This window comes from Pteropus alecto, unplaced genomic scaffold, assembly GCF_000325575.1.
Source record: "Pteropus alecto unplaced genomic scaffold, ASM32557v1 scaffold57, whole genome shotgun sequence".
NCBI classification, from domain to species: Eukaryota; Metazoa; Chordata; class Mammalia; order Chiroptera; family Pteropodidae; genus Pteropus; species Pteropus alecto.
Window position 1 is genome coordinate 10,204,444 of NW_006442508.1, and position 26,392 is coordinate 10,230,835.

The following is a 26,392-nucleotide window of genomic DNA, read 5'->3' on the forward strand; positions in this document are numbered from 1 at the left end:
ACTGAGTTTTTTCAGAAGTACCATCCTGAATTCTCTGTCACTTAAGTCTCACATTTCTATGTCTGTAAGCTCATTTTCTGGAGATTTTTCTCTTTCTTTCTGAGATGCTTTGTCACCTTTGTTGTTCATGGTGTTTAATGGACTATTTCTCTGCCTGGGCATTAATTGAAGTGTATTCTGCTGTTGTTCCAGAAAGAAGATTTGTTATATAAAGGTCTCTCTTTAGCCTGCTACAAAGAAGACGCTTTTCTTTTGGTTTCAGGTAGGTGGTGTGTAAGCCTCTTGGATCTCTGCCTTATATAAGGCCTAATGTCTTTTATTTTCTTGTAGATTTTAATCGCACTCGCTACTCTCAGTTTCAGTCCCTGTCAGTGTTAGCAACAGTCGGTAGTGTTTGCTCAGATTTCCCTGGGGCTCCGCGGTGATCAGTCTTGGAGAATATGGGTGGAGGGTCCCTCTGGGTTGGGGATTGGGCGTTGGGGGCTGCGGCTCAGCCTCAGTTTTGCAACGGGGGCCAGTAGAAATCAACTGTTGTTTCTCTGCAGTCTCATCCCACTTCTCTGCTTTCTGCCTTGATGACTGAGCCCTGCTGCCGGCTGCGTAGAAAAGTCCTGGCACTTCCAGGCAGAATTATTCAGGGAAGTTGCTGCATCTTCTCCCCTCCCCCTCCTCCTGAAGGGGGCTCCAGAGACTGAGAGAGGTAGCTTCTTTATTTGTCCCAGTCCACCGCCGGACACCCAAGGATCTGACCTGTGGTAATTCTTATACGCAGATCCCACGCTCAGACGTGCTTGTGTGCAGTTTGGGTGTTTTTTGTTCAGTTTTAGATGTTCAGTATATTGTTGTTTCAAGGGGAGAGATCTGAGGACAACTCTCACTCCGCCATGTTTTCTGAGTATCTTTTTATGTGCATATTGGCCATTTGTATATCCTCTTTGGCGAGATGTCTATTCAAGTTTTTTGCCCACTTTTTATATTTTATTTCTAAATTTTTTAATTAAGATTTAATTTTTTAGGGTGGTGTTAGGTTCACAGCAAAATTGAGAGGAGGGTACAGAGATTTCCCATAAACCTTCTATCCCCACACATGCATAGTTTCTCCCATTATCAACATCCACTACCAGAGTGATACCTTTGTTTAAAGCAAATTCCTCATTTAAAGTCAAAATAAAACAGCAACAAATTTTTTTACTAAGACTTTACTTTTTTTAACAGTTTTAGGTTCACAGTAAAATTGAAAAGGTATTCAATATGCTTCTTGCCCGAACACATATTATTATCCACCATCAGAATGACACATTTGTTACAACTGATGAACCTACACTGACACATCACAATTACCCCAAAGTCCATAGTGTACATTACAGTTCGCTCTTGGTGTACATTCTATGGGTTTGGACAAAAATGCATGGTGACATGTATCCATCATTATGATATTCAGAGTGTTTTTGCTGCCCTAAAAATCCTCTGTGCTTCACCTATTCATCCCTCCCCTGCCCAACCCCTGGTAACCATGACCTTTTCATTGGCTCCATAGATATGCCTTATCCAGAATGGCATGTAGTTGGGATCATACAGTATGCATCCTTCTCAGATTGGCTTCGTTTGATTAGTAATATGCATTTAAGGTTCCTCCATGTCTTTTTATGGCTTGGTAGTTTTTTGTTGTTGTTGTTGTTTTTTGGCATTGAATAATATTCTATTATCTGGATGTACCAGTTTATTTACCCATTCTCCTACTAAAGGACATCTTAGTTGCTTCCAGGTTTTAGCAATGATAAATAAAACTGCTATAAACACCCATGTGCAGATTTTTGTGTGGACATTTAAGTTTGCATCTCCTTTGGGTTAATACCAAGGGGTGTGATTGCTGGATCAAATGGTAAGAATATTTTAAGTTTTATAAGAAACCTCCAAACTGTCTTCCAAAGGCTGTCCCATTTTGCATTCTCACCAGCAATGAATGAGAGTTCCTATTGCTTCCAAATTTTCACCAGCATTTGGTATGGTCAGTGTTCCAGATTTTGGTCATTCTAATAGGTGTATAGTTGTCTTGTTTTAATTTGCATTTCCCTAATGACATAGATGTACAGTATCATTTTATGTGCTTATTTTTCTTTGTCTTTTTGGTGTTGAATTTTAGGAGTACTTTATGTATTCTGGATATTATTTTTTTAATCACATATATAATTTGACAATATTTTCTCCCATTCTGTGGTTTGCATTTTCATTCTGTTGATAGTATCCTTGGATACATAAAAGTTTAAATATTGATGAAGTCTAATTTATCTTTTTTTTTTTTTTCTTTTGTTGCCTGTGTTCATATCCAAGTAATAATTGCTAATCCAATGTCATGGCAGCTTCCTCTTATGTTTTCTTCTACATGTTTTATAGTTTTAGTTTTCACTTTTAGGTCTTTGATCCTTTTCAGTTAATATTTGTTTGTAATATGAGTTAGGAATTCAACTTCATACTTTTGTATGTGAATATCCAGTTTTTCCAACACCATTTGTCAAAACAGCCTCTTTTCACTTGAATGGTCTTGGCACCCTTATTGAAAATCATTTGACTGTATACATGAGGGTTTTTCTGAGCTTTCTTTTCTATCCCACTCTGTATGTCTTCCTGCCAGTACCAAACTGTTTTGATTACTGTAACTTTATAGAAATCAGAAAGTGTGAGCCCTCCAACTTTGTTCATTTTTTTCAAGACTGTTTTGGGTCTCTTAAGATTTCAGGTGAATTTTAGGATAGGTTTTTCTATTTTTACCAAAAAATATATCATTAGGATTCTGATAGGGATTACATTAAATTTTTAGATTGCTTTAGGAAGTATTGACATCTTAACAATATTAAGTCTTCCCATCTAGAAAGGTGTGATGTTTTCCTACTTATGTCGATTTTAATTTCAGCCGTGTTTTATAGTTTTCAGTGTACAAGGTAGCCTTGGTCACATTTATTCCTAAGTATTTTATTCTTTTTGATATAATCATACATGGAATTGTTTTCCTAATTTCCTTTCAGATCACTCACTATAGTGTATAGAAAAGTCTTCATACACTGGATAAAATGTACTTGCTAGGAATCTATTAACACAAAAGAACTATCCATTAAAAATTATATTAGTTTATGTTCAAAATATCCTAATAAAAAATACAGTATTATGAATACCAAAATTAAATATGTAAGCCAAGAAAAACCACAGTGGTTTTAATTGAGGGAAGCAAGTGGGAAAAAGCTGTTTCTGTAAGTCAGAAAATGAGCATTTCACTCTGGTAAAGAAACAAAAGCACAGGCTTCTGATTAATAAGGAAGCTTTAGACAGAGTAGCAGCCTTCAAGGAATAAATGGAAGCCTAATAGAGCTTCTGCAATCAGGTAGGAGAAACTTCAGGGACAGGTGGTCTTTCTCAAGATAAATGCAGCTACCAAGGTTTCCATTATGACGTTTTTTTAAGGTAGTGGGACAGGAGACTTAAATTTAATACACTTGAGCTAAAGTTGCTTGTTTATTTCTTAAGTGAGAAATAGTGCAGCTGTAAGATTTCCAAGAAGGTGTGAAACACAATTCCAAAGAACTCCTAACGATTCATCCCACAACATATCCAAGTCTTGAGTGTTGAAAAAACAGCATTCTCCTTGAATTAATCTGGCTTTCCCTCAAATCTTGAGACGCTGGCAAAATTTAGCTCTTACCAAAAAGAAATGTTAAAATCCAATCCCCGTGGGCCACCCTCCCAGTTGATTCTCAGCCTCGGGCCCAGCTGGGGACCCTACTGAGCACCCATTTGGTTCTCAGCCTCAGGCCCAGCTGGGTGCCCCCAGGTCACCTGTGGTCACATCGCCCACCTGCATTTTCAGTCTCAACCCTCATCAGCCGGTGTCGTCTGGCACCTGGCGAAGGACTCAACTTTGACGTCTCCGGGAGGCGTGAAGGGATCCCGCCGCAGGCCTTGTGGTTTCCACCACCCACGGGGAGCGGAGGGAGAGAACCAAGGCCTCTTACGCACGATGGTGCACTTGCGTCCTGTGCAGCTGTTACCAGGCAACGCGGAGGCCTTGCCTAGGAGGTGGCTGTGGGTACAGACGCACCAGATCCTGGGGTATTTATCCCAAACGGTGCCTTTCTTATTCACGTCGTGGTGCTGATGCTGATATTCCCCCTACCCTTCCCTCCACCACCACCAAACCAACGCGTTGTTTCTGAGCCCTCTGACACCCTTCAATCCCTGAATCTTGTCTTCATGGAGAAATAACAAAATCCTGGGCAGAGAAAGTTTCATAGGAGGAGTTCTTAACCTGGAGCCCATTGCCTATATTTGGATGGATTTTAGGGGATGCCTAGATCCCAGCCACCGATTATACACATAATTTTGTTTTATGTGTACAGTTTTGTTTGGGGGATAGGGGCGGAGTTAAGGACCCAGCTTTCATCAGTTTCTCAAATGGCTCTCTACCCTGATCTGAAAAACACACTTCCTGTAGGAGACAGGAGCTCAGGCTGTAGGTAAGAAATCTAGATAGTTGGGTTTCTTGAAGCAGATGATGTTTATTAGGAGTTGCCAGGGACATGGGGAAAACATTTGATGTTATTGCCAAATAAGGTTATACGCATGTCACAGAGATATACCTATAGGATTTGGAAAATGTTTTTAAAGACATAATTTTAAACTTGGATTCAGTATTGGACCAGTTTATCTGTAGTGCCCAGTTAATACTTAATGCAAATCCTATACTTCTAATAGCCTATATATTTTTGTTGTGTTTGTGGATAAGATAATAATCCATTAAATATAAAATATTTTAAAACATCAATTTTTGTAACCATGTTTTGGTATTTTTTCATCATTTTAATATCGTGGGAGCCTTAAAATATATGCTACCTAAGTTCCTGAATTTCTGAGAGGCCCTGGGAACTGTTGGGTAAATTAATATTCAACTCCCTTTTCTTATTTTGACAATACAAAATTCATGCTAGTTGAATTACTATGCATAACACTAGCTAATGTTGCCCTATGCATCTATTGCTTTAGAACAGGAGGCCCTCTCAGCTTTCAAGTCCCCATCTTTTCAAGGCAATTCATTTTTTAACACATTTACTTTATGATTAGTTTCAAGTATACAGTTCATTGGTTAGACATTTATATAGTTTATAGAACGATTCCCCTAATTGCTCCTTCTCTTTGCTGGCTCTACAGCTAGCCATTATATTAATGCTAACTGCATTCCCTATGCTGTGCTCCCCATCCCCTTGACCATCTGTCAACTACTAATTTGTACTTCTTTAATCCTTCACCTCTTTCTCCCAGCCCCTTAATCCCCCTCCCTTCTGGCCGTCACCAGATTGTTCTCTATATTTGTGAGTCTGTTTTTGATTAGTTTGTTCTTTTTAGTCTTTAGATTCCACATATAAGTGAAATCATATGGTATTTATCTTTCTCTGACTTATTTCACTCAGCATAATAACCTCTTGGTCCATCTATGTCATTGCAAATGGTAGGATTTAATTTTTTTTAAGAGCTGAGTAATATTCCATTGTATATATGAACCGTAACTTCTTTATTTAATCTTCTGTTGATGGGCATTTAGGTTGCTTTCATATCTTGGCTACTGTAAATTGTGCTGCCATGAACATAGGGGTGCACAGATCTTTATGAATCATTGTTTTGGTTTTCTTTGGCTAAATACCCAGAAGAGCAATTGCTGGGTCAAAGGTATATACATTTTAAAATTTTTGAGAAACCTCCATAGTATCTGTACCAATTTGTCAACAGTGTATGAGGGTTCCCTTTTCTCCACATCCTCACCAACACTTGTTCTTTGATTTATTGATGATAGCCATTCTGACAGGTGTGAGGTGATATCTCATCATGTTTTTCATTTGCATTTCTCTGATAATTAGTGACCTTGAACATCTTTTCTTATGTCTGTTGGCCATCTGTATTTCCTCTTTGAATAGATATCTATTCAGGTCTTCTGCTCATTTCTTAATTGGATTATTTGTTTTGTTTGTTGAGTTGTATGAGTTCTTTATATGTTTTGGATATTAACCTCTTATCAGATGTATCATAGTGAATATCTTCTCCTAATTAGTTGGTTGTCCTTTTGTTTTGTTGATGGTTTCCTTTGCTGTGCAAAAACTTTTTAGTTTGATGTAATTCCATTTGTTTTATTTTTTTTGTTTCCCTTGCCCAAAGGCAATTCTTTTTTAAATAGGAATGCACTTTTTGTTCTATTCTGCTCCCTTCTTTCCATGTGTTCTTCACACAGATTGAGAAGATATGAAATTCAGAGACTTTGTTAATTAACATAAGGCATAATTTAAGCTATAATCAGTGGTCAACATTAATAAGACATAGGTTTGTCAGACACTCTACTTTGAAGAATATAAGACCTAATTTTATCCACTCAGAGAGCCACCCTTCTATAATCAGCTGGCAACCTGCTTGGTAGAGTAGTTGGTTATATGAGGCGGGGTGTCAAAAAGGAAAAACCGAGGGGGAACCTGAAGGAACATGATCTCAACACGATCTGAAGTTAATTCTGTGTCCAACAATCACTGATTTGATGTAAAAAGTTTTCCCAGTGTATTCATGATCCTCTACTAGTAAGACTGTTTTCTTTATGGTAATGGACAAGACTGATTGCCTTTCAGATGTTGCAAGGTGAAACGATTTTTTTTTTTTTTTAAGATAAAGTGGATACTACCAGTTGGTAGAAAAATCTAGTCCCTTGATAATGTTTGTAGCAATCAGACATCAATTTTACAGAATAGAAATCAAAAGTTGCATATTGGTCTATTTGATGGATCACGGCCAAATCTTCCAACAGGTTTAGTTGGTATTCACATTCTAAGATTTTTAGCTATTGGGCATTCTGGTATTTATAAGAGCTGGTAATTTTTTCACTGACAAAATCCAAATAGGATAAATAAAAATAGCTCATTAAAACTCAACTCTCTACTGAATGCCTGTAATAAAAATAACAAAAGAACATGTGTATCAGTAGTGTCAAAAGCTGCAGAGATCTAAGGAAACATTATTATTTACAGCTTTATTACACACTATTTATCATTACAACACTAAGAAAAAATATTTTGACACTTTAAAGTTTCAAAAAATTAAACATTTACAATCTCAACCTACTTTTACTGAGAATGTTTACAACACTGGGATTCTCAAACATATTAAACTTAGCAAGGATTGTTTTTTGAGAAGAAAACAATTTCAGTATATTTTATATTCCATGACATTGCTTCTGTGGAAATAGTTGGTATTCTGTAAAAAGAAAAAAATTGAATTTAGATTCAAGTATAAATGAGTAATGTGAATGTGTAGATAATGTTGGCATATAGACGTTTCCATAAGTATTTTGTCATGGATTAATGAAACTGACATCAGAGATATTTCTCAGCTTTTCTTCAGTCTATATATTTTTAGCTATCATTTAATCTCTCTTTGATGGAAAATTTCCTGTATTTTTGAAAATTTTACAGTATTTAACTGTATAAAAGTGGTTTGCTAAAGTTCATTGATGCCAATAAATTTTATGAATATTTCAAAAGTTGCAGTTATTTCCCATGTATTTCTTTCCTTATGTATTTGCAATTAAATCATCCTATTATATGTCTAACCACTCTTTAAGTAGATATAAGTTATCAGGACAAAGTAAGACCTCAGATAATCAGATGACAAAAACAAATTAAAAATGATTATTGAACTGCTTCTCTGTTGACAAAATAAAATGAAATTCTGAGTGAATTAGTCTATGTAGACTATAATCTTGGAAACAGTAAATAGCTTAGAACTTTAGTTTCCTTTTTTATACTACTTTTATGTGATTTTGGTATTAGCTTCGTAAAATATATGGCTGAGTTCATGAAAATGTTTTGAGATTTTTCTTTCTTCTCCGAGCTGGAAAAAAGTAAAATCTATTGGCCTAGGACTTTTTGAGGGGAAAGTTTCTAAATAATGTTTTCAGTTTTTTCCCATGGCCATTATTCTGTTTAGACTTTTTCCTTTTTTCTGAGGTAAATTTTGGTAGCATATACTTTATTTGGTAATCCGCATTTTATGCAGGTTTTCAAACTACAGGCACAGAGATTTACAAATTACTCTTTTATAATTTCATTTCATCAATGTCTCTTTTAATTTCCTTTTCATTTGTATTTTTATATATTTATGGTTTCTCTCTTTTTTCTGGATTAGGCTAGGCTAATTTGACTATTTAATTTTTTTGCAAAGAGTCAGGTTTTTGCTTTGTTTACCAATTCTTCTACTTTACTATTTTATAACTCATTAATTTCATCTTTCATTTTATACTTTTCTTCCTTTTGCTTTTCTGAGGTTCACCTTGTTCTTTTGTAACTTACGAGTCAAATCTTTAATTCACTCATTCTTTTCTTGCTTAAAAATGCTTAAAACCTTGAATTTTCCACTGAATATGGCTTTGGCAGAGTCTCATAAGTTTTACTATTCAGTGTCAGCATTTTTTTCATTTTTTAGTTATTATATAATTTTGGTTAGAAATAGTGCATTTTGATTTTTTGTTCCTAAGTAAAAATATTAAGAATTTTAACATTCTTAAACTAAATATGTATTAAGGGTTGAGATAAATTATATATATATAATATTTGCAAAAATATGTTCAGCATAGAATCTGCATTTAGGATAATAGAAAGATAGTAAAATGTACTTTTATTTTTGTGGTGTAAATTTATCAATCTGCATTTGGGTTTAATTTTAAAATTCATAGCCTAATAAGATATTAGAGTTAACATATTTATTAAACATGTAGGGCCATTTAATAGTTATTAAGTGTCCACCATATTTCCAGCATTGAGGTTGAAATTCTGGGAATCCCAAAGAAGTCATGCTCTCATATCTTCCCACATTTTCTTAGTTCTCTAGAAATGGTAAATCAGAGCTCTTATAAGGAGTCTTTGAATATAGGTCATTTGGAAGACAGAAACACAGTCAGTTTGTAAGTTCTGAGTCATCATTGTGGACACTGATTACCATGATAACAGCAATTTCTTGCATAAACTACATGCACAACAAATGATGATAAAGGTCAATGTCTACAAAATCTATGATAATAACTATTGCATCATAGTCTGAGGAACGCACAACATAAATAAACAAATTTAGTAAAACACTGGCATTTTTCACCTTAAAGCCCTCATAGTCACTATAATTGTAGTGTTTATACAGAATAGTAATATGCACATGCAATCTAATAATAGAAATATATTGAGCATAGTTTAATGTGTGAATATCTATAAAAAAAACAATTTTAAACTCAATTGAATTGTGAAATACATACCATTTTAAATGTAACCTTCTGACCTTCTTCCATTGCGTGGCTAGAAAATAACAAATTAGTAATAAATCAGTGTAACTAAGGAGGGAAGTTAATTTTCATAGAAAGCAGCCTAATGAGCTCAATGAGTGGTATTTCTTCCTCTCTGCAGTCTTGCTCCTTTCAATCCATTCTTCAATTTACTGTTAGAATTTGTTTCCAAAATGCAAATCTTAACCATATGGCTCTCCTTAGCCTCTACAATAAAGTCGAAATTCCTTAGGTAAATATTTCATTGGCTAATTCCTGTTGATTCTTCTAATTCGGCGCTTAAAACCTCTCTGTACCTCCTCCACTCCCCAGCCTGGGTTAAGTGTCTTTATTTTAGAAACTATATCCCCTGGATTGAAGGTGCATTTAACATAGTATTTTGTATTTATTTATCAATTTCCTGTGTTAGTCTGTAAACTCTTAAAGCATAAGAATGGAACTCTATCTGGCCTTATATTCCCAGCCTTCGGTACATTATCCAGCACCCAGTAGAAATTCAATAAATAGTTGTGCTGAATGAATGAATGAAAAATCTCTGGTAATGTATTAGGGATACAAATATTTTAGAAAGTATAGCTACTTATAAAGAAACACATTTCATAGACAATATGGACATAAAAATACTAAATACAATTACAAAGTTTTATCTACTTATAGCCTCTATTGTAGTTAATTCTTTCATTTTAAAAACTTTTGAAAATGGTCATAAATTTTCCCATCTACTGAATCTAACATTTAGTAAATGATTCTTTAGAACTTAAGTAGTTATACATCTTTAAGATACTCACTTCCTGCACATGAAATGTTACGGAACTAAGCTGAAATAGATGAAGACATTTGGGGTATTTACAAATAGTAATAGTGGATTAGAGAAGAGATCAGAGATGCAATAATATTGAGGAAATAAGGTGGTGACAGAAGTGACTCTCAGACTATAAAACCTGATGTCAAATATCTATTAATAAATTTCAAAACTTAACTAAAACTTATGAGTTAATGTAAATAAATGCACAATGAAATTATTTTTCAATTTGGGTATTGATTGATTTTTTTCAAAAACAATACAGTATATGCATACCCTGAATAAAAAGTATCTTCGACTTTGGCTTGTAATAGGACCTTGGAATTCTTCCTAGAAGAGAAAATGAGGGCATTACAAATCAAATAACAGTAAAAATATGCACAAATTCTTGAGAGTATAGTGAAGTTCAAGGTTAATTTAAAATATAATTAAACAAAGAAGAAATCAATGACTCGAGTATATAATTTATATTAATAGTTAATCTTTATACCTGAAAAATTTTCAACAACTAGCAGTATCATCAAATGTTATATTTTAAAATAATTTCCTTATCAGTGTAACAGATTTTATTTTCAGGAAGTTCATCAGTTGTATGTATATTCATCAATAAGTAGAAAGAGTAATGACAGACACTTCATAATTAACTACATTTAAAATCTTTCAGAATATAGTGAAGTAGTATTGTAATAAGTATGTATGATGTCAGGTGGGTAATAGATTTATTGGAGTAATCACTTCTTAAGTTATATATATGTCTAATCACTGTGCTGTATACGTGAATCTAATATTGTATGCCAACTGTAATTGAAAAAAATAGAATAAATAAAATAAAATCTTTCAGCATTTTGTTAAAACAAAATAATTTCTTTAAAAAATATATTGTATGTGCTAACACAAGAACAGGGAAAAACATAAAATAGAATTGTGTCAGAGCTAAAATACACAACATTTCTATAGGAATTTAAATAGTAATTGAGGTATAACTTTAGCAAACTATATTTATTTAATGAAACTTCAGAAGATTTTTCCCAATATAATTATATTTACAGGAATGATAATAAAAAAATACAAAGTAGGAACAAACCAATTATAGATAATGGGTGTGTTTTGAAGTGTTGCTTTTCTTAAAACATTTCATTTTAAACTTAATGGAAAAAATATTTAAATTTTATGGTTTTCATAAAATTGGTTCTTATAGCTTTTTATTTTCAACAACTACTTATTACAAAAGTATCAGGATGGCAATCACTATAAAATTTGTCAACAAGACCTTTTTCAATTATTCCATAATATAAGTAAAATTATATTATTAAATTCTAAGAGTGGCTCTTAAATTCTAAGAGTGGCTTTAAAATTCTGAAATCCTTGTTTTACAACAAATATATTCTCAATATTTTATACCTAATTTTCATCCTGACTATAAATCTGCCCAAGTTACTTAAAAGAGTGAAAATTTTAATATTGAAAAATGTATACATAGAAACTATACATTTATATACTTAAGTAAGAAAAATAAGAAACATAGGACAAAAGTAACTTAAAATGTGCCAAACTGTAAAACTTTTAAATACAAACATACAGGTCATTTTAATCTTATCATCGGAGAGAGAATAATATATAAAAGAATTTGAGAGGTAAGAATAAAAAAGATGTGGGGTTAGCAGTAAGGAAGTCTAGTAAACAAAAATTAAGAAAAGTGTTAGAATGCACTATGATCTGAAAACTTGTTTTCTTTAAGAACGCAAAATATTTCACTATTGAAATGTTTTTAAATGAGACGACTTGGGCCCAGCAAAGCTAACACTACTGTATTTTTTTTCTACTCATCTTACATTTTTTCTTTTATAGGTTCCTAGGAAATTTTTCTTGCTACAAAATACTTTAAGGAGTTATCATTTGTCCAACAGGATATACTACAAAGTAAAAGTTCACATTTCTAGCTAATTGTCTGGAAATATAGTCTCACTGATGGTAGAATATTCAGACAAAGTAAAAAGCTGGCCACATACTGAGTATTTAGCTTTGGTTATATAAATAATGACCCTGAAGTGATATAGTAAGCTAATAATTTGTCGATATATTTTAAGGAACTGAATCTTTAAATTGAAATCTTACACTATTCTTTAATCAAACAAACTCTTCAGAAAGTAAAAGTTAATTCAAAAAGTATATATTACTTCTGGAAAGTCTGATGACACTGATTTGATTTTTTTTTTTCATATGGGAAATTCTATAATTTTAAGGCACTACTACAGTTCCTCTTACATTTCTCATTTAGATTGGCAGCAGATACTATCTCCCTAGATGGAAGCTTAGTTTAAGAATGTGAAGAATTTAGGGAGGAAATAGTGACCATAAAAAATAAATTTTGAAGAACTTATTTGCCTAGATTGTAAGCATTTTTTATTTGAAGTATTTGAAGACTTTTGGTAGTACATTAAGAAGAATGAAATTAATACAGTATTTAAATTAATGAAAAATCTAACAATAATAGAAGTATCCAAGATTAGGCTATAAAAGGAATGGCACAGTGAAAAAAATATTTCCCTAGGCTAGAAATCAGAAGACACTGTTGTAATTTCTAATCTCACTTACTAGAATGATCTTGGGAAACACCTTTAATTGTTCTAAATTGTTTTCCCTTTAATATTGATAGGATAACAATATTTGTATAAGTACCAACAGAGTTGCCAAAAGAATAAAATGAGATAATATAAGACTGAAAGTTATAATGTATTACAATAATGTAAGTCATTGCTTAAAAATAATAGCTTGAACCTTTCATCATTGAAAAAAGGTTCTTTTTAAATTACAATAAAAACTCCACAACTTTGAGCTTTAAAATGTGGTAACATAGCTATACTCATCTTAAACATATTGGGCCATATTTTTGTTAATTATGGGGAAAAAAACAAAATACCTACATTGAGTTTCTGATATATTTACTTCATTTTTACTAACACTTTAATACTTGAATAGAAAGCTTGCTATCCCAGCCATCTGCCAACCTGTATAGAAAGGGGAAGTAATTTATCTTTGATCTTTTCTCCTATTCCCACCTAATGACTAGGCACACTGCCATGTCCCTTCTTAAACCAAGAATAGGTTTCCTCACTGGGAGGGTCATGGTCCTTGGAAGGGAATCAAATCCCAGTTTCCCTCACTGCCCACAGCTTGAGATAAAAGGGACATACGATGGAGAAGGGAAATAATTCTTTTCTTTCTGAGTGTAAAAACTTCTGTAAACACATGCTCTCAGACAAACTGGGTGTTCATGTGGGGTTTATCCTGAAGAAGGGTAGCTTATAAAACATAACTGAGAATTAATAGAACTGCCCTACACAGAGGGTCAAAGCAAGCATGCAGTTCATGTTACGTACGTCCACTTTGAATCTCTTCATTCTTCTTTCATACAGTTGAGGAACGAGCTGCAGCAACGGATGCACAACAGACGACTGAGGGACACGAACACACACACATGATGAGCACAAAGGCTTCTCAGCATTGAGCATAAAGACGGTGTCCTATTCGTTTTTATTTTTACACACTATACTTGCTCCAGACAAAAAAGAACAAGATATTATCTAAGAAAGCCCCTTGTGAACATTTCAAAGAGCTGTGGCAAATAAGCCAAGGGATGGAATGAAATTTGATAGCTCTGTGCTAGAATCTTTGCTATTAGTTTCATAAGAGCCTAAGTCGTTATTCGGCTGCCAAGAAGTAAAACACCAGCCTGCATCATTGACAGGCAAAACGCAGTCTGTCTGCTTCCAGACTTACTCAAAATGATTTGGGATAGATGAAAACAACTCTGTGAGAATCACTTTTCCATTATGAAAATGTTTATCTAGAAGATTATATTGTACACACATCTCGTAACATTTATAAATTATACATTTTATTTAAAATTGAACATATGGAACAAGACAACAGGGAACACAAAAAATGACAATGTGTTGTTGATAGCGAAAAATGAGACTAAGAAACATTTTCTCAAAATGTATACCAAGCAGAAGAAAATGAAAGCACATTTGAGACATGTGGCTACCTGCTTCAGTTTCATTTTAAAGGCATGACTTGAACTGAATCTTCTCACAAATATTAAAATCACTTATCAAATGGATTATTTTAAGCCATATACAATGGTTATTTGTTAACCAATTTGACTTGTATTTGATTTTTAAAGCCAGTATCACCTAACTTTCAAGTCCTCATATGTAAGAGTATTCAATGTGATAAACATTTAAATCTCAGTTTAAGATTACAGTTCTCTTTCTACAGGCATGTACATGTTTAAAATACACTATACTCCTCATTCCTTAAATTGGTCCATGAGTCACAAGTTTAGAAAGAATATTATAGCCAAATTATTATTAAGTATTCTTGATTGAAATACCAAAGCAGCTTGCTTAAAAATTTTTAAATCCACACATACAAAAAGAAAAACTATTATTAAAACCACATAATTTAGAAGTGAACTGAATTCGAGTTATTGGTATCTGGCTAATCTTAGTAAATTCTCACATTAAATGCCTAATTATTAATAAGGATATCTTAGGAATAGAAGTGGATATTTCTACTTATGTTTAATTACATTTTTCACAATCATCTTTTAAAATAATTCTTAAAATGCCTCTGGATAAATCTGTTTTTCCCTTGCACTAATCACCATCTAAAACAATATGTTTTACTTATTTGCTTTTTTTTTTTTTTGCTTCTAGAATGTAAGTTACATGACAGCAGGGATTTCATTTTTAGTTTTCTATTCTATTTCTGCTATATTTCTAGTACCTAGAATTGTACCTGGCACAGAGTAGATACTCAATAAATAATTGTTGAATGAATGAATTTAATATATATGTGGTTATTGAGATATAAAATAAATTAAATGTATAATAAATATTAAATTCTACTTGCTCATGCATATATAAACTTTTAAAGTAAAAACATGAATTTTCATCTAGCTCTATGATAAACTGCAAACACAAGTTTTTAAAAAAAACAAATATTAGTGATTATTAATAAGAAGTAATTCTAGAACTTACCACATTCGAATTACCCAACTTCCGTGTCTTCGAATAATGAAATAAGAACTGTCAAAAAAAAAAGTAGTGAGCTTTAGTATAGACAATTAGTAGTATTCTTTATTTATTTTTTAAAATTTATTTATTTTGATTAGTTTCAAGTAAAATGATACCCCCAATTGCTCCCTCCCTCCTCTGACCCTCCACCTAGCCAACGTATTAATGCTAACTGCATTCCCTCTGCCATGCTCCCCATTTCCGTGACCATCCCTCAACTACTATTTTGTACTTCTTTAACCCTTCACCCCATTCTCCCAGCCCCCCAAACTCCCCTCCCCTCTGTCCATCATCAAATTGTTCACTATATTTGTGAGTCTGTTTTTGATTAGTTTGTTCTTTTTATTCCTTAGGTTCCGCATACTAGTGAAATCACATAGTGTGTTTATCTTTCTCTGTCTGACTTAAGTACCTTCTAGGTCTATCAAAGCAATATCTTTTGCCATCCCCTTCCTTTTAGTCTATGAGTGTCTTTTAATCTGAACTGAGTCTCTTGTAGGCAGCATAAGTAGGGGTCTTGTTTTCTTATCCATTCAGCCACTCTATCTTTTAGTTGGCGCACTTAGTTCTTTTCCATTTGAGGTACTTGTTGATAGAAATGTAGTTATTATAATTCTTTATCCCAAACTCCCCTCTGTCCATCATCAAATTGTTCACTATATTTGTGAGTCTGTTTTTGATTGGTTTGTTCTTTTTATTCCTTAGATTCCACATATAAGTGAAGTGATATGGTATTTATCTTTCTCTGTCTGACTTAAATACCTCCTAGGTCCATCAAAACAATATCTTTTTCCATCCCCTTCCTTTTCATATGTAGGGGTTTTGTTTCTTTGTCTTTTCAGCCACTCTATCTTTTGGCTGGAGCACTTAATTCTTTTCCATTTAAGGTACTTATTGATAGGAATATAGTTGTTACCATTTTTTATTCCTTTTTTCGATACATGTCTTTTTCTTCTTAAAGCAGTCCTTTCAACATTTCCTATAATATTGGCTTGATGGCGATAAATTCCTTTAACTTATTTATGTCTGGGAAGCTCTTTATCTGTCCTTCAACTCTAAATGATAGCTTTGCTGGATAAAGTATTCTTGGTTGTAGATCCTGGGTCTTCATCACGTCGAATATTTTGTGTCAAGCCCTTCTATCCTGCATAGTTTCTTTTGAGAAATCAGCTGCCAGTCTTATGGATATTCCCTTATAAATAACTATTGTTTTTCTCTTGCTGCTTTTAAGATTCTGTCTTTGTATTTAACCTTTGGCATTTTCATTATGACGTGTCTTTATGTGGGCCTCTTTGGGTTCCTGGTTTTTAGGATTCTCTGAGCTTCTTGGGGTTTTATGTCCATTTCCTTCATCAAGTTAGGGAAGCTTTCCATTATTGTTTCTTCAAACGGCTGTTCAACATCTTGATTTTCTTCAGGTACACCCATCAGACAGATATTTGGACCCTTGCTAGTGTCCCATATGCTTCTTAAATTATTTTTATAGTCTTGGCATCTTTTTTCTTGCCATTCTGATTGAGTGTCTTTGGCTTTCTCGTCCTCTATATAGGGTATTTGATCCTTTTCTTTATTCGCTCTGTTTATTCCATTTAATATACTTTTCATCTCGAGATAATATGTGCTTCATTTCACATTAGTTCCCTTTTAAAATTTCCATTTCTATTTTTATGTTTTTATCTCTTTGCTGAAGTTCTCACTGAATTATCTACACTTCCCACAAGTTCATTGAGCATCTTTATAACCAGTGTTTTGAACTCTGCATCTGTTAGATTACTTGACTCCATTATATCTGGATCTCTGTTCTCTTCTCTTATATGGTTTCTGCTTCTTTGTCTTCCCATTTTGGCTGCCTTTCCGTGTCTTTCCGTGTCTGCTCCTAAGTCTTTCGGTCTTATTAGTGCAGATTTGTGATGTAGGTGGCCAGTGGCACACGACTTGAGAGGGGTTCAGCTGCAGGCCAAATTTACCCCAAGCCTCTGCCCCTCTGGGGGCCACTTGTTAAGATTCAGCAAGCAATCCACAGATGTTGTGCTTATAGTTGCCTCAAAAGGCCACACCAGAAACTGAGGCCAGCTGCCTCCAGTGTGAGTCTAGGCGCTGCTCAGCAAGGAGCACCTGACTCGCTGAGGATATACCTGGATGTGGCTTGGGTGTGGCCGCGAGTTGGAGGAGGCCGGGTTTCAGGGAATCCTCTGGGCAGAGAGACCTCTGTTATCTAGTTTGATGAGGTCTTGGCTATGGCAGCACTGTGTTTGTGCACTGGTATGGGGGAGGGCCCAACAGAGAACAATGGATACTGCCAGCAGTTCTGTACAGAGCGAGTCTCCCCTGGGACTTCCCTCCAACAATATCTCCCTGTAAATCCCTGGTGCGCTCTGCGCGCATCCATATCTGCGCCGGTGCTCAGAGTGAGCAGGTCCGTCACCATGAAAATCCGCTCACGGACGCAGCCCCTTTAAGAGGCGTCTGCCGCTGCTGCTACCACAGCCTCTATCTCAGTTGCTCCGGACTGGGCAACCCCATATCCTCGCCCCGTCCTACCTTCTGCCGTGTTTTCTTGGATTTCTCCCTGGTTTTATGGCTTGTTCATCTAGATCCCAGGCAATGTTTCCTTGCTTCTTGCTCTTTGTTTTCTTCACAACTTTGATTTGGTCGCCAGAGGGATGAACAGAGCCTCTATCAATTACACCATTTTTTTTTGCCTCCTCACAATGGTTTTCAGTTTCAGTTCAAGGTTCTCCAACATGTACTTTTTCTGTGGTAGTTTTTATGTGCAGATCCCACACTCAGACATGCTGATGTGCAGGTTGGGTGTTTTGTGTTGAGTTTTAGATGTTCAGCTTATTGTTGTTTCAAGGGGAGAGATCTAGGGACATCTCTCACTCTGCCATGTTTCTGACATCACTCTTGTTTTTTATTTGCCTAAAGCCTGGTTTAGAAATTCATTTAAATATTCTTATCCATGTAAGTCTCCTGAAGCTTTTGTTCCAAGTAAGCCAACCTGGCTGTGTCTCTCTGTATAAACCTGTCTTTCCAGATTTCAGGATAGTAGTTTGCCTTGAAACTCAGTTCTTTATAAGACTTGTTTGGATAGCTGCAAGATGAGATCTTTTCATCCACCTGCCAGAATCTTAAAAGTGTATACAGAAGACTGAACTGGGTTCAGCCATGTATTCAGTCCATATGGTCTCAGCAACATCTTATTCTCTCAAGGCCAACCATATTCCTGAAACAGTTCCAGCTATGGAAATGGTGGGCAGAACGTACATTCCAAGGACAGGGGAGGAGAGGAGGAACATCTAATTGTCCAGATCTAGATCAGTTCAACTGGCAGTTACATCCTCTTGACAACCTCCTCTAGGCAGGATGTAATTTAGTCCAGAGATTCTGGTGGCTTGGACTTTGGTGGTTTAGTGGATTGTTGAAACAAGGTCAGGTAGCAGATATATTTTGATTGTAAGATCAACAGGATTGCTTTTTCCATGGCCCATTTTCCATCAAACAGACCAAGCAATCTTAGCGACTTGCCTAAAATGATACAAATGCTAATAGGTGCCAGCACAGGTACTAATTCCAATCTTATTTCAAATAATTTGACTTATCTTACAATATAGTTGACCCTTGAACAACACCGGTTTGAACTATGCAGGTCCACTCATAAGCAGACTTTTCAGTAAATAGACAACCCTTTGTATCTGAGGGTTTCATATAGACGGCTATCATTTTTTAATGTATATATTTATAGAAATCACCTTACCCTTTTGGTATTATCTTTTTCATTTGCTTTCTGTTGAAAAAAGAGATATACAAATATCACTATATTATATATAACATAAAATTATATATTATGTATGATATATGGTATAAAATTTATAATAGATTATGTCATAATTTAAAAAGCATATTACACATATGTTATATATAAAATATGAGACTGAAATTGGTTAAGCATATATTGCTCTAAAAATGAGCAATTACAGACTGTTTATAAATAGAAGTATGAACAAAGATCTTTACTACGGCATTATTCATAAAACATTGGAAACATTCTAAATGTTCAACAGTGGTGGAATGGGAAATTATGATCCAATCACCTATATTATATTCAGAGAAATAGGTCTAGAAGGAACCACATCAAAATATTCATAACTGTTATCACTAACTAATAAGATTGAGCTATTTTTGCTCTTTCATACACTTTTCTATATTCCTCTTTTCCTCCAAAAATGTTTTTTTAAATGAATCATATCATTTCTTTTCATTATTCTTTTTGTTCTCATTGCTTTAAATATAAAAGGAAATTCATGGAAAAACACCATTGTCATTTCTTTTATTGTAATTAGGAAGAAAGTCAACTAAGCATTTTAGGAAATATCACCATTAAAAATACTGGAATAAAAACAGTTTTAAACACTTTGTTTCAGAAAGCATTTATGGTTTCAAAAAAATCAAAGTTTCTTTGAATTATTGTATGTGAAAGGCATGGAAATCAGAATGTACCAGTGATCATAGGTTGAATTAGAATTGATAATGAAAAAATATAATTGTAAACCTGAAGGTTTTATCCTTAATAAAATAGTTTTAAAATAAGCATATTTATATAAGATAAAGAATATAAAACCAGGTATGGTCATTATCCTATTTTTCAAGGTCCTACTTATCCTCACTTCGGGACAAAAAGTTGTCCCAGAAGAATCGAATAATTTTAATAAGAAACCAAGACATCACCATAAAAACATAATTTTTAAACTACATTGATAATATAGTTTTGTGGGTTTTTTTCCTGGATTCTTAATTCCTTCTCTCTAGCAAAGAAAGCTGCATCTGTTCTCCAATTGTAGTATGAGTCAGGGAGAGAAAAAGAGCAAAATGACCCATTTTTCTCATCAGAGGTAGAATATATCTTTTCCTTGAGAGGGACATATAACTTTCCAATACATGATTGACCTTAAATTCTGACACCAGAGAAACTGAAGTATTTGTTTCTTATCTGAAATCAACTTCTCCTCTTCTAGCTCCTCTTGGCTCAGTTCCTAAGTTGGGTATATTTTCTTCCAGGAGGAATTCCAAGATATCGCTGAGCAATTTTCTGCCTATAAATGCGACACGATTTCAACCTTACCTGGGACTTTGGTAGAGTCCCCATGATCATCAAGCAAAGCTCCTCCAATGCATTGGTTACCTGATGGGAATGAGAAGATACACAAGCTAGGATTCTATTTTAACAACATTTGCAGAAAAGATATAACTACAGAATGTTAGGAACACAAGGATATTCCAACTACCCAGAATAGAATCCTCCTTGTGGCCCACTGAAATTCTGTTGGAATCCCTTGGCTTCTCTCATGACAAAAACTTGGCTCCTAAAAGTAAAACCTTCCTTCCAACCAGGAAAAAAAATGTTATGTACTGTATATATGCACTGATTAAGGCTTCCACTGTGGTCCAGATACATAGCTCTTGGTACTTGCTAAGATTTCATGGAATTCTATGATGGAGTAATTAGGGCAGTGTCAAAAGAGGGATTATTCTTCCCAGTTTGCAGTGAAGTCTGAATCTACATGCCAAAGCAATGAGCCTCGCTGAATATTACTCATTATTGGCTAATTTGAAAATCCTACAATTGCTCCCAAACAATGGAAGTTGGAGGGGAAGAAGCCATACACAGTGCATCTAATCTGAGTTACCACCCTTCCAGGCTGCTGACTGCACACCTCAAGATCAGGTTTTTCAAAGCATCTGAGCACAGAAGTAGGGCAGGGCTCCTTGCGGTTAGCAGCCAGCTGGGTGTGGTGAGGAGTAGCACAAATGGACAAGCAGAGGCGAAACCTGCTTTGCACAGAATTTAGCACAGTAGTACCACAAACAATTGATTATTTAATAAATGTGCATTGGAAATAATGAGGATCTGGAACCATGGCGGGGTGATATTATTAGTGGTTAAAAACACGGGCTATGAGGTTAAACGTTCTGCAATTCTATAGCAGAGCAAATTTCATTTCTACTCTTTAATAGCTGTGTTATTAACCTTGGGCGGGTTACCTAACCTCTCTAAACTTCAGTTTCTTCAGCCATAAATTGGGGATGACAACATCACTCTAGAGGGTTCTTGGAAGGATTAAATGTAGGTAAAGCTGTTAGCACAGTGCCAAGTACATAGCAATTAGTTATTAATGGTACCATTAAAAAATGTGTAACCTGTAAAGCTTGATTTACAGCTGTAATTACACTTAATGTAGAAGACATGCCGAAAGGATTGTTAGGGACCACCAATATTCTCTACCTTTGAACAACAGTGTATGTTTAATATGGTCGGTTGTAGTTAGGGATACAGTTGGAATCATCAAACAGCTTTTCTGAGCATCTTTCCTAGCATCAGAGGTCTGCTTTGTTCTCTTCCTTTTGTTTGACTGTCATGCAGAATGTTGGGATAATTATTAATAGTATTAAATGGCTCATATTTATATAATGTGTCAATAAATTACAAAATACTTTCACATACATAATTCACATTCTTTCCTTAAAACACAGCTATGAGGTACCCAGGACAGAAATTGTTATTCTCACATACAAAGGAAGTGAGGTTCTAAGACATTGTCACTTGCACAATACCACACATGGCTAGTAGTTGGTAGAGTGGCCCAGGAACTAGGTCTTCTGAACTTTAGGTATTCCTGTATTGTATTGGTATTGACTGTAAAGCATATGGTTGGGAGCTGGATGAAAGAAAAAGTAGAGTGTGAACACTGACACATTCTTTCTCACTTTTAGGATGGAGACACAGGTCATTCCATAAAAATCTGAAAATAAGTTCCTGAAACTTCTTTTAATGGCCCATCCAGAAATGCTGTAAAATATAAAACAATAACAAGAATATCTAGTGACATCATTTGTCAAAGATGTATCTGAGGAATAAATTCAGATATGTGAGTGTTTCCTTAGAAAACAGATTCTAAGCTGGATGAGGCTTGGCAATAAAATTGAAGTTTGACTGAAAAAAGTTTCAAAACGAATTGCATTTTCTCCAGCAACTCTTTACATGAAGCCATTATTTAATGATCTACAACTATTCTTTAAGGATTTTTCTCTACTAAAATTTTGATATTTTATTGTTTTATATGTGGACCTTAAAGATCCTTTATTTTCTATTTGGTAAAAATGTTTTGAAGCTCTGTTCGGATAATCATATAAATTATAAAATAATAGTTAATTTGAAAATTATTTTTAAAAATGGTACCAGTTAATGTAAAAGATTCCATAGTGAATTTATCAGCTTTTCAAAATGTGCACAGCATCCAAATCCAATAAAAGGTTAGTTTATCTTGATGGTTCTTAGATGAATACTTTAAAATGTATCTGTTTAGTATTGCAGAAATAAAAGTGATTCTGAGGGTGTTCCTGAATTTTATATACAGAGTAAATGCTTGTATGCTGATTAATACCCATCACATGTTATATATCCATCAATGCTTCTCAAGTAATTTGAAATATTGTTCATAAACAGGTCACCTGTTACAATCCTAGTCTTGTTTTGCCATCTAGTGCCTCTAACTTCCTGTAAGTAATCCTGTGAAAACCAAGGAATGGGTTCAGGCAGGAGAACTGTAGCACTACATAAGGCTGTCTACACACCAGCCAGAGTGGCATTCTGGAAGGAGTCTGGAGGACCTCTGCCAAGCCCTCTTCCTCATCCAGAAGACAAGTGATACTGATTAAGAAACTCCAGACAATAAAAGTCAAGACACTATGCTAACTCTGTTATACCAGCACTCAGAGATAGAGCCGCAGACAGACAGAAGCAGCAGTATCCAGTAAAGATGGTATAATAAGGACACACTTATTTCCCACACCTCGTGTTTCCATGCACAGGAGCTAGACTAATACTCCTCTTTCCCCGACCCCTTCTTAACTCTTTCCTATGGGAAGAGGAGTGAGAGTTACCTGAGGGTTACCCGAGAGATGCTCCTTTTAGCCCTTTTCCCTTAGGGAGGCCAACTCTGTTCTTGTCTGGTTTCTGTCCTGTGGCAGAAAACCGGATTCTGACAGGAGACGCCGAGTCACCATCTATCTCAGTTTAATTTTGAGGGTAGTTTTAGAAAACACACTTGGCATCAGATCTAAGTCTACAATCACAAATCGACTTTTCAGTTATAATGATACTTTGATCTCTGTAAGTTTGATTCCTTAAGTTTCTCCTTCCATGAATTTCAAACTCAATTAGGGGATAGGATATTAGCCCCTGAATACAGCAATAGATACATTATTTTTAATCTAACACAATTTTATTTTGAAATTAGCATTTACATTTCCAAAATATGTATATGTTATCTGCAAATCTATTTTACTTAGAGAAGAGAGTCCTAGCACTTTACAACATGAGCTCATAGCACTGATTTTTACCTGCAGATGACGTAATAATTTCTAATATGTTGACATGTTTTAATAAGTCCATAAATTATTATCATTACAAAACACCTCCAACTGGAATTACCTGAGGCTGAGAACCAATGGACAGGAAAGATGAACAAGTAGCATCTATCTATAGAAAACAAAAATGCCAGTTAGACAGAGAATAGCAGAAAATAGAAAGCAGATTTTACAAAGTCAGGTTACCTATGTAACATTAATCAAAGTTCCGGGACAATTTAGGACCCTAGATTTGGGGGAGAAGAGCCTCTTAAACTTTCTAAGAAAGCCCTAGAATTGGTATTTCCCCCAAATTCACCCCCAGTCAAAGAGACCAGTTGATAGAGATTATTAGAGAGTATAAAGATGCTTTAAACATTGAGGGAAAAAACTTTGGGTATTCTTCAGCCTGATAAATGTGAGTGGTGACAAAAAAAGCCTAGAAATTAAGGCGCATCCTGTTATCATGGGGTTCTTTATTACATATAAATCTAACCACATTATCTAAATTAAATGATAATATCATAAGTGCTAAATTAAAATTGCAAGATAAATAGCATATAATAAAAACTCCTACAAAACATGGGCAGTCTACTAGTGTGCAACCAAGGAGCCAGCATTAGAAGAGTTCTATTTTACACTGAAGGTTTAATGAACTACAGCTGGCAACCAGCTGTTCTCAGCCTTTATCCCAAAGAGAAAACTTGAAAGACTTTAAACTGTAATTTAAAAAATTTCTGTAAATCATTTTAAAAACTGTGCTGAGAAGTTAAGCATTATGCTGGATGTCTGAAGTTGTTTATGGCGTTATGTCTTTGGTGGCCTTTTAAAATGGGACTGGGAAAGAAATGGCACTGATTCTTGTCTGTCTGGGATCATTTAGATCGAGTCCTGTTTATGGCATAACATCTCAGGGCCCCCCTTCTAGTCCCAGACTTCTTTGTTGATCAGTTTAATTTAATTTCCATTCTCCTACCAAACAAGAGGAATTATCATATTCTTCATTCATAAGTTCTCAAGCTCCTTATTGCTTCCAAGTTGACCATTTCCTAAAATATATGATTTTTTAATTTAAAGAATAACGAAGGTGTTCAATATTATGGAAAGGCACAGCTTATGTCTCTCTCCTTTTTATCTTCATAGAACTTGTCATCTTTTCTATCACAAATATCTGGGGAATTGTTTTATTCCACTTGTCCCTGTGCTCACACACCTGCTCCCTCTTCTATGTTATATGAACCCAGAATCATGAATACAAAGACAGACACACACAGTGAAAAACTTCTTGAGGGCAGGGGCTACGCCATATCTAACTTGCCCAGAATAAGTGTTCAATAAATCTTATTTAATTAAATTAAATGAACATCTGGAAAAAAATAAAAGAGAAGATAATTGCAAGGGGAAAGCCAAAAGATGCACTTTTAAGCTTTGAATTGTGACCAATACATAATATATCACCTCCAAACGTTATTTAGTGTGATTTAGCAGCATAGGAAGAAGTGGATCCTCCCCAAATTTTTGTGGTGCTTAGGTATCTGAAAATATTACTTGCTCAAGGAGAAAACTGTCTACCCATAGCCAAGCTGCCCATCTGTGTGAGGTAGCCATGTCTAAGAATAGAAAATCTTTGAAACTCAGGGTTAACTAATCGGTGCATCAACATTGTTTGAATAAATGCATCAGAATAAGAAAAACACTAATTAGTCAAATTAGTAGATAATTACAAAGCTTTTCAGTTTTTGTTCTCTTTCCTTTTAAAAGGCACAGCAACATTGCTCACCCACTTTCCATTTGGGTAAGCATTTGTTCATTTTACTCAGCTTCTGGCCATTAATGGTTTTGTGCCACTAATTGCTTTTGAGATCTCTGTAGAGTCCATTGATGAATCTGTTTGAAAATGTATTAAGATGTAAATGGCATTTCTGTTTTTTATAGATGATGCTTGTTCATCTTTCCAGTCCATTGATTCTCTATATGTGTTTCTAGTGTTCTTAACATCTTAACTTCTTTAAATATTTTTTCTCTAAAAGAAATTATAGTGCTTTTGCATCTCTGATTTTCTTCTAGCATTATCATCTAAAATATTTTTTCATCAAAGATTTCCCACAGAAATATACATGATTTCAAGCTAAATGTTTCTGTATTATATATTAATATCTGTTATCTAAATTATTCATCTTGTTTATATATTTCTAGTATGTATCTTGATATATCAAGGCAAAGCCCCTTATAATAGGCTTTATGAAATTCCACGCTATCAAAGACTGGTCAGGACTTGGCACTTACCATCTATTTTGTCATCTTCCTTATATATTTTGTCGGAGGTGGCTTAGGTAGAAAGGGTATTGTCCTCAGTTCATAGCTCACTATCATTACTGGACTCACTTTATTTATTCTTTCTATATTTTCATTTACTACTCCTAGTCCATCATCCCACAGGCAACTCTTCTAATGTGTTTGATGTGGATCCCATTTGCTTAGGTTCTTGTAAACTCTGTTCTGTTATTTGGTGTGCATGTATAGTATTTTCCTACCTTTTTCAATTGACACTATACTTTGAGATCTATCCATATTACTGGGTGCATCTACTCTGTTGTTGCTAACTGCTCTAGTGCACTCTATAATGTGCACCCACCACATGTTGCCTACCCACTCCCCAGTCATGTACATCTGTGTTTCCTGCGATTCCTTTCATTACCTCCTAGATCTGTCCTCTACTTATGCATCTGTAGGACAATATCTTCGGGCTATAAA

The 26,392-nt window shown here is 34.6% G+C and overlaps 1 protein-coding gene across 1 annotated transcript in view; it reads right to left on the reverse strand.

The window, feature by feature from the left end:
- LOC102887453 (phosducin-like protein 2) overlaps positions 1-26,392 on the reverse strand; it is a 75,736-nt gene that overhangs the window by 36,210 nt on the left and 13,134 nt on the right. Inside the window, exons 4-8 of the mRNA XM_015597491.1 lie at positions 23,724-23,771; positions 20,355-20,414; positions 18,990-19,019; positions 15,197-15,244; positions 10,428-10,481 (exon numbers count right to left, since the gene is read on the reverse strand). Of these exons, the coding sequence (XP_015452977.1) occupies positions 10,428-10,481; positions 15,197-15,244; positions 18,990-19,019; positions 20,355-20,414; positions 23,724-23,771 (240 nt within the window). The remainder of the gene's footprint in view (positions 1-10,427; positions 10,482-15,196; positions 15,245-18,989; positions 19,020-20,354; positions 20,415-23,723; positions 23,772-26,392) is intronic.